This window comes from Labeo rohita, chromosome 6, assembly GCF_022985175.1.
Source record: "Labeo rohita strain BAU-BD-2019 chromosome 6, IGBB_LRoh.1.0, whole genome shotgun sequence".
Lineage (NCBI taxonomy): Eukaryota > Metazoa > Chordata > Actinopteri > Cypriniformes > Cyprinidae > Labeo > Labeo rohita.
Genome location: NC_066874.1, coordinates 14,384,101 through 14,392,726, shown reverse-complemented (window position 1 = coordinate 14,392,726; position 8,626 = coordinate 14,384,101). Strand labels below are relative to the sequence as shown.

General features: G+C 36.2%; 1 protein-coding gene across 2 annotated transcripts; it reads left to right on the top strand.

Moving 5' to 3' along the window:
- The first annotated feature begins 2,159 nt into the window (after positions 1-2,159).
- Positions 2,160-5,332, top strand: LOC127166349 (uncharacterized). Of its 2 annotated transcripts, none has more exons than XM_051111544.1 (4): positions 2,160-2,276; positions 2,564-2,881; positions 3,074-3,231; positions 4,256-5,332. In XM_051111544.1, exons 1-4 carry the CDS (start codon positions 2,195-2,197, stop codon positions 4,406-4,408), a joined length of 711 nt encoding a protein of 236 aa, XP_050967501.1. In that variant the 5' UTR covers positions 2,160-2,194; the 3' UTR covers positions 4,409-5,332. The 2 variants fall into 2 exon arrangements, with proteins under 2 accessions (XP_050967501.1, XP_050967500.1); XM_051111543.1 differs by having other exon boundaries at positions 3,071-3,231.
- Positions 5,333-8,626: the final 3,294 nt, after the last annotated feature.

Sequence of the window (8,626 nt, the reverse complement as noted above, 5' to 3'; positions counted from 1 at the left end):
ATTTTCAGACCTGAAAAATGCATTCTGGCCTAAAGCTGCATAATACTGTCACATTTATGTACTGTTTTGTTGTGTTTTCCTTCCCCATGTGCCCCGTGACCCAGTTTCTCCTCTGTCTAATTAGTTGATTCTCTGCACCTGTGTTTATAAGTCCCAGTCTGTTCAGTTAGTGTTTGTCTGGTCTGCTTGATGTGGTTGTGTGCATTTCCTCGTTCCTGTTGTGGCTTAACCCCTGTGTTTGTGCAATTAAAAACTGTTAAATGTTTCTTTGCGTCTCCTGCATTCAGCAAATAGAAGACCTGATCAAACACAAATACCTCCGTGTTTACCCTCCTGTTTTCTTTTTTAATTTTTTCAATAGTTTTTTTTTTTCCTCCCCATGGATCCCCTCCTTCGCCCTGAATTGGGAGAAATCGCTCAAGGGCCACACTAGACTGTTTCTGGTTGCCGCAAGCTTCACCATCTACCTGGACGACGTGCTCTGCTTATTTTTATGATGCCAGCTCTAACATCACATGCAGAACACTGTCGTTCGAGCTGCGGTTTTCATGTCCTGTCCAGAGGTGGCTCCTGTTCCTGAGTTTAACCCTAAAGCCAGGCTCACACTATAGGATTTTTTTAGCCTGATTTTTGCCCCGATTTTCCCCTCCCGAGAATAGGAACAAAAATCTTGTCGAGCACCTCGATTGGTCCCGATGTTCAGCATGGATTATCTGGTAATGTGAGATGTTCACAGATCGAATCTTGCACCTCTCAATCTGCTCTCACACAAATCGGGACCGCCCCAATCATATCAAACATGTTTGATATCCAGGATTTTAAATCAGGATGATCACGGCTATGATTACGTCAGTTCTTTCACAAAACAGCTGCTATGAGGTCCTTTGGATAGTGGAGATGGAGGCAACTGTTTATGTTTTTGTACTAATACTGTCTGTATAATATGTTGAAAACACACCACAACCGCATGGAGCAAGGAAAGCTCTGGAGTGAAATCGTCTCAGTTTTCAACATACCGGGTGAGTCCATAAAGCTGCTAGCAGGCTAACTAACATTTGTAAACATTAGTTGCTGAAATGACGAGCTGTTGCATAAGATCACGTGAGGCGCTCCCTCCATCATGATAATCTTAATAATATCTTATAGTGTGTGATGTGTCACAATTTTCAAATCTTGTAGTGTGTGCATTTTTAAGATTTCAGGGAAGATAATCTGCAAAAATTCTACTTATGTGTGTGCTGCAACCAGATTTCATAATCGGTTAGGATTTTAAAAATCCTGTAGTGTGAGCCTGGCTTAAGAAAAACAGTTTCTAAAGGCATCCCCAAGAGCCCAGAGGCTCACAAATCATCACCCTCCCACCTTCTCCTGCCTCCTCCTCTGCTGTCTTTTGACAGCCCTTCTGCTCGCCCTCAGCCCACCATCTATACAGTTCCGTGGGTCTGCCATCCTCCTCCGTCTCGCACCTCTGTGCATCTTCCTCCACCCAGATGTCCGGCCTCCTCCTGAGCCTCCTCCAAAAATTCCACCTGTGCCTCCCTGCGCAAGGATGTGTCTTCCGGGGGGGGCACGACTGTTTTGTTGTGTTTTCCCTCCCCGTGTGCCCCGTGACCAAGTTTCTCTTCTGCCTAATTAGTTGATTCCTCGCACATGTCTGTCCCTCGTTATCCTGTGTTTATAAGCCCGTCTGTTCAGTTAGTGTTTGTCGGGTCTACTTGATGTGTTCGTGTGCTTCTCCTCATTCCTGTTGAGGATTACCTCTTGTGTTTTAGCAATTAAAGACTGTTAAACGTTTCTCCACGTCTACTGCGTTCCTTCCCGCAGCGAACTGTGATTCACATATTAAATCCTTTTATAAAATACACAGATTAAAATATTTAAACACTCCAAAAACAATGTCAACACTCTACATATTTTTTTATAATATACATAACATCCTAATTAAAGCAATAAATAAATATTAAAGTTTAAACATTTAGGATTAGACTGTAAAAAGAAAAAAATGTTTTATGAGTTGGCATATGAGAATACTTATCTATCTATATTCTCAGCTAACGTGCTGCAATTACAAAGCAACAAAGCAAAACCACTGGGTTCTTAACTTCCTTGACCAGAAAAAAAAAAAAAAAGCTTCTGTAAAGCTATGCATGTAACCACCACTTCCACAAGATCATAGTCACACAGAGCTGTGAAGATGGCGTGTGTTGTGAGATACAGTTTTCTATTGATTTCTCTTTGTTTGAGAAGCACTTCAAAGGCAGAAGCACAGCTGAAAGGTATGAATAAGTATTCATATGTATTTCAACTTTTAAAAACATTACTTTCATGGATTCTAGATCCTGCACTAGAAAATGTTATGTAGAAACGTTTCATTAGTTAAGAAAAGACAAATAATCACACTCATGTAAATGAAAGGCTGTAAGTAATACTTTATTTGTGTTTTCACATATTGTACATTTTGCAACAAAAGTTATTTCAGATAACTTTATTTCAGATAACCATAGCCCGAAAATTCATCAGTGTATTTAAGTGTTGAAGATCTCATTAGTTTTTTCTCACACAGTTACAGTTACAACTTTGAATGAAACTGATGGGAATGAGGTGATCATCCAGTGCACTACTGATAAAACCCCTCAAGATGGGGTGTACATGTACAAACAAGAAGCAAATAACAATAAGTTTTTAGTCTTCTACTATTACAAAGATGGCACTCTTACCCCTAAATCAGAAATAAGCAAAAATAAAGTCAAAGTAAATGGAAAATTTCCCAACCTTAATGCCACCTTCTTAAATGTAAATGGCAGAGACATTGGGCTTTACTGGTGTGAATTTAATCAAGAAGACAAAGTTACAGTTGGCAAACTTACATGGTTATGGATAGGTAAGTGTGTCTTACACTTCATGTAATTAATTTTCTTATCAAGTATGATGATTTTATTGTGGTCTATATGAATGTAACAGATGTATTTAGTATGTAAACTATGTTAATGGGAGTCATTTTCTGATTAATATTGAATGAAAAACAATATAGAGGTTAGCTCTAATTCTCTGGCCTTGATTTTCTTTTCAGTAGATAAAAAAACAAATAAAACAGGAGAAGGACAAGAAAAAGGAGAAACAGAAATGGTAAGAACGATGTGCCCAGAAGATTCTCATGTGAAGACCTTTCTCATTGTGTCTGCTGTCATCTCGCTACTGTGCATCATTGGCTTCATCTTTGTGATTCTGAAGGTAAGCATACATACACACACAAAAATAAGCATTGAAAAGCCCAAATCAAAAGCAAAGACTAAACTTATAAACAACATTATTAGGTATGCTGTTATTGTGTAAACATGCCATGTGCAAATGATAGCCGCTTTTGATTATTTTTGTGGTTGTAAATTTGTAAAATTGATTATATTTGTTGTTGAAAATCTGTTGCTGTGTAATTGTTTTGCAGTTTGTCTGGGATGTTTTTTCTGGGATGTTCCAAACACCTGTTTAAAGCTTTACACGTTAAATTAGTTATGGCATTTTTAAAGACCACAGGAAACTTTTGAAATGATGCGCAAAAGTCAAGTGGCCCTGCAGTTTGTTCTCAAACTATTCATTGTTTTTGACATTAAGCAAAAAGTAATAATAGAAAATTATATGAGCCTTTAGTTAATTTTGTGAAAAAATAAATGCATTTATTGAGTCTTGTTAAGAGTAAATCAGCATTACACACGCAAAAAAATCTTACTCTACACTGACTGAGAATGGCAAAAGTGCTACAGATGTCTTTTAATAGTTAAATCATTTAACGGTTGACATAATCAACAGCTAATGCTTTATTATGCACAGATCACATTCTATAAGAAAAAGATTTATATATGTATGTATTTGAGAAACAGAAGTCATGGAGCGCCAAAAATTCAGCAACACATCGAAAAAAAAAAAATTATTCAACCACAAAAAGTTTTATGTCTGACTGGTCGTTGACAGATTTCACAGTATGCGCTACTTGCAGTCATGCGCACCACAAGCAGGTGTCAAGACTCTTGTAAACAAGCGTGACAAGTGCCCTCTTTTTCCGTGTCTCTCTTCTAAATAAAATGTCCTTTTGATCTTCTCACTGGTTGTAAACCTTGTTCTTGGATTCCCTGCCAGGCTCCCTCTCTGATCAGGCCCCCTTTACTGCGCTCATATTTACTGGAACATTGTTTTCTATAGTCATTTTGGGAATCTGAAGAATATTTTTTTTAAATAAGTTACTTCTTTTTGTCATCCTCAGGTGAGGGGGCATGGGAGGAACAAGAAATACAGTCCATCAAATCCACCCTCAGACTCAGTTTACGAAGAGATGAAAAGGAGCAGTTCGGACGCCCACCCCAGTGTACGGACATTCATCAACCCTGACTATCAAGCCACCAAGCTACTCCGCTAAATTAAAAATTTTTTATGATTCTCTATTTGGATTGGCAAGTGATTTTGGATTGAAATCTTTCAAATGATTTATTGCTTTGTATATGAGCTTATCATCTTCATTTTTTCCATCTTTCAGTTCAGAGAGAGATAAACAAAATTCTTTAATTAATTTAGTGTGAATATCATGGTTATATTTAAGATGTTGTAGATCAAGATGAATTCAAAATAGTTCAAGCGTGAAGAATAAAAAAAAGACGCAGGAGTTCAAGAGATAATGTTAGCTGATGGACAACAGATACGTCAAAGACCTCCTTTGTGGTCTGATCTGCACAAGCATGTGCAAAGACCTCAAGAACGTTGTGAAAAGCCTGCTACTTTCAGTCTGACAAGTAGGCCAACACTGAACTTACTGATGGATTTAGAATCGTATTTCATTCCTCTGTTTAAAATAATGGCAATCAAAACTATTTTGTTTCACTGCAAATTTTAAACTAAATACGGTAAAAAAAAAAAAAAAAAAAAAAAAAAAAATGTAGGCTACTTGTTTGCACAGCGTGTATTTTACTCTCTGATGTTTCCACTCTTAACCAATCATCTTCCTTTGCAGCTGTGGTCATGTCTTCCTCTCAATAACCTTTGAGAATACATCAAACAAGCAACACTGACATGTTTCTTGTTAACTAACAATGATAAAGTTTAAGAAGTATGCAGTTTGTGTGCAGATAAAGCTTTTATGTATTAAAAGAACATATATATTATGTAACATGCATGCTGTTTTACTCATCATTCAACTTGGTAGCATTTTTAATGTATTTTAATGTTTTTAATGTAGTGTTTATATGTGTATGATTTAGTATATCTTGTCTCTGACACGAGTGTCTCTTATCTATGTATTGTGCAAAATAATATTGGAAAATAAAATGCAACTAAACATTTGATTAAATAATTGTCAAAATTATTTTAAACCACTTTAAGTGGATTTCTTATATGCTAATATTTTACAATAATACATTAGTACAGTATATTACCAACAAATTATTTCAAACATTTTCAGAATGACATTACAAAGCACTAACTGTTGTGAATCAATTCTTTTATGTAATTTTACTCTACATAAAGAGAAAAGATATTTACTTCAGTTTAGAGATCTCTTAACATATAAAATAAACAGTAACACTTTACAGCAAGGTTCCATTTGTTACAGCCTTTATTCATCTTTGTTAACGTTAGTTAATACAAATACAGTTGTTCATTGTTACTCTATGTTAGCTTAGGTCCATTAAATGGAAAAAAAAAATCATTTCTTTGTTCCTAGCCTTTTCAGAAATACTACACTTGAAAAACACTTCAGGGTTACAATTTCTTTGTATTTTAAAATGAAACAATATGTTATTTGAACAGTTACACCTTCTTGAGCCATTAATGTGGCAATATTTGTTTTTAAATTAATTATTTAATTATAAGCCACACAAACCTCTTGTCCCCACAGCCCCCCCATAGAGGGAAAGTGCTTTATTTTAAGGTCAAAACAGGTTTTTCTAACATTTAAAATACGATAATGTATTCATAACTAGCATAGATGTAAATGGCATTAAAAAAAACTAAATGCTGAAGTTGTGTCATTGGTGTTACTGTGTAACAAAAATCGTTTATTTTGAAATAAAAATCACACCACTTGACTTCCGTCTTCCTATTTCCTAAAGATCTATGAAAAAAGGCCCATGATAAGTCCACTGTCTCTTTTCAGCTTTCAGAAATGTTCTCATTTATCTCATGATTTCATGTGAAGCTTTTAGTTGAAGTCACTTGTGTGACCTACTTTATTGTTTGGGAATTGTATTAAAAAAAAAAAAAAAAAAAAACTAGAACACAAGTGGATTAAACTATTTATTTTAGTGTGTACACCATGACCGACAACATGTGGTTCGAAACCTTGTAACTGGTGTTACTATCACTGGTTTTATTGGGTAACAACAGTAAAGATCAGATCTTATGTATGTCACTGGTGTTACTGTGTGTGTGTTTTTTTTAATGTCACCTTATTTCTTGCATTTGCATTATTTTTCTGTAAAAATTGAATAATAATATTTCATAAAAACTTTCACTAGTACTAGTACCTTCACTAGAAAAAGGTACATGTGATCTTTAAATAAGTACACCCCCTCCCCCCCCCCCAAAAAAAAAAAAAAAAAAAAAAAAAAAAAAAAATTGGTAAGCTGTCATTTATATGTATTCATCAAGTCAAATCTAATAATGTGTCTAATAAAGTTTAAATGTTAGAAGAATAAATACATTTGAAGACATCTTGCCATACCAAAAGTGGACATTTCCAGTGTTGAGGAAAGTCAATTTTAAAAGTAATGCATTACAATATTGAGTTACTCCCTAAAAAAGAAACTAATTATGTTACTTAGTTACTTTTTTCTGCTCTTGTCATCCGATCGTGGTTGTATTTCTCTGTTAGTGCTACTGGATCTTAGTGCTGCGTTCGATACTGTTGACCACAACATTCTCTTGAACAGAGTGGTAGTGCATTAGTGGTAGTGCATTGGCATGGTTCAAATCATACTTATCTATTTGTGGCAGTAAATGAAGAGGTATCATATCAGTCACAAGTGCAGTGGAGTAATGCAAGGCTCAGTACTAGGGCCATTACTTTTTACGCTTTACATGTTACTTTCATGTTTCAGTGTAGCTTTCACTGTTATGCTGATGATACTCAGCTCTATATTTCTTCGCGGCCCGGCGAAACATACCAATTTGAAAAACTAACAGATTGTGTAGTTGAGTTAAAAAACTGCATTACAAGTAATTTCTTACTGCTAAATTCTGAAAAAACAGAGGTGTTAATTATTGGACCTAAAACTTCAGTGTGTAATAACCTAAAACACTGTCTAATACTTGATGGCTGTTCTGTTAATTCTTTGTCATCAGTTAGGAACCTAGGTGTGCTTTTGATGGCAATCTTTCCTTTCCTTTGAATCTCTAGTATTTGCAAAACTGCATTTTTCCATCTCAAAAAAATTATCTAAATTACGACCTATGCTCTCAAATGCTGAAACATTAATTCATGCGTTTATGACCTCAAGATTAGATTATTGTAATACTTTATTGGGTGGTTGTTCTGCTCACTTAATAAACAAACTCCAGCTGGTCCAAAATGCAGCAGCTAGAGTTATTATTAGAACCAGAAAGTATGACCATATTAGCCCTGTTCTGTCAACACTGCACTGGCTCCCTATTAAACATCAGACTGATTTTAAAATCTTGCTAATTACTTATAAAGCCCTAAATGGTTTAGCTCCTCAGTACCAGCAAGCTCTTATCGCATTATAGTCCCTCATGTCCACTGTGTTCTCAAAACTCTGGCAATTTGATAATACCTAGAATATCAAAATCAACCGCGGGCGGCAGATCATTTTCTTATCTAGTGCCCAAACTCTGGAACAATCTACCCAACACTGTTCGGGACGCAGACACACTCTATCAGTTTAAATCTAAATTAAAGACCCATCTCTGTAACCTCGCTTACACATAACACATTAACACATTTCTATAATTCAAATCCGTTAAAGGATTGTTAGGCTGCATTAATTAGGTCAACCAGAACCGGGAACACTTCCCATAACACCCGATGTACTCAGTGCATCGTCAGAAGAATGGCATCTACACTAATATTAGTCTGTTTCTTTCTTATTCCGAGGTCACATTAACCACCAGATCCAGTCTGTATCCAGATCAGATGGTCACTGCAGTCCCCCGGATCCAGTCCGTACCCAGTCCAGACGGTGGATCAGCACCTAGAGATGACCTCTACAGCCATGAATGTCAGCGGAGACCACATTGACTAGATGAGCCCCAGTGAAGACCTTGTCACCTAGACGGCCATCGGCACAAGACCACAGGAACCAGATGAGTCCTCTGCGTCTGGCCAGGAGAGAACTGGCCCCCCGACTGAGCCTAGCTTCTCCCAAGGTTTTTTTATCCATTTGTCACCGATGGAGTTTTGGTTCCTTGCCGCTGTCACCTCTGGCTTGCTTAGTTGGGGACACTTTTTCTTCACACGATATTGTATTGTATTTTATTTTATTGTGTTTGATTAACTGCCTTTACCTGAAAATTGAGTGTTTATTGTTGCCCTTTTGCATTATTGATGTACTATTTTCTATTTAATACTGTACAGCCACTTGGCTTGCTTGTTTGTTTTTAATATAAAAAGTTCTATTTTTAGCAAATG

Excerpts from the sequence above, each read along its gene's own strand:
- LOC127166349 (XM_051111543.1), top strand. The coding sequence starts at position 2,195 with ATGGCGTGTGTTGTGAGATACAGTTTTCTATTGATTTCTCTTTGTTTG. Across the intron at positions 2,277-2,563 it reads GGCAGAAGCACAGCTGAAAG|TTACAGTTACAACTTTGAAT; the intron begins GTATGAATAAGT and ends TTTCTCACACAG. Across the intron at positions 2,882-3,070 it reads ACTTACATGGTTATGGATAG|TAGATAAAAAAACAAATAAA; the intron begins GTAAGTGTGTCT and ends TTTTCTTTTCAG.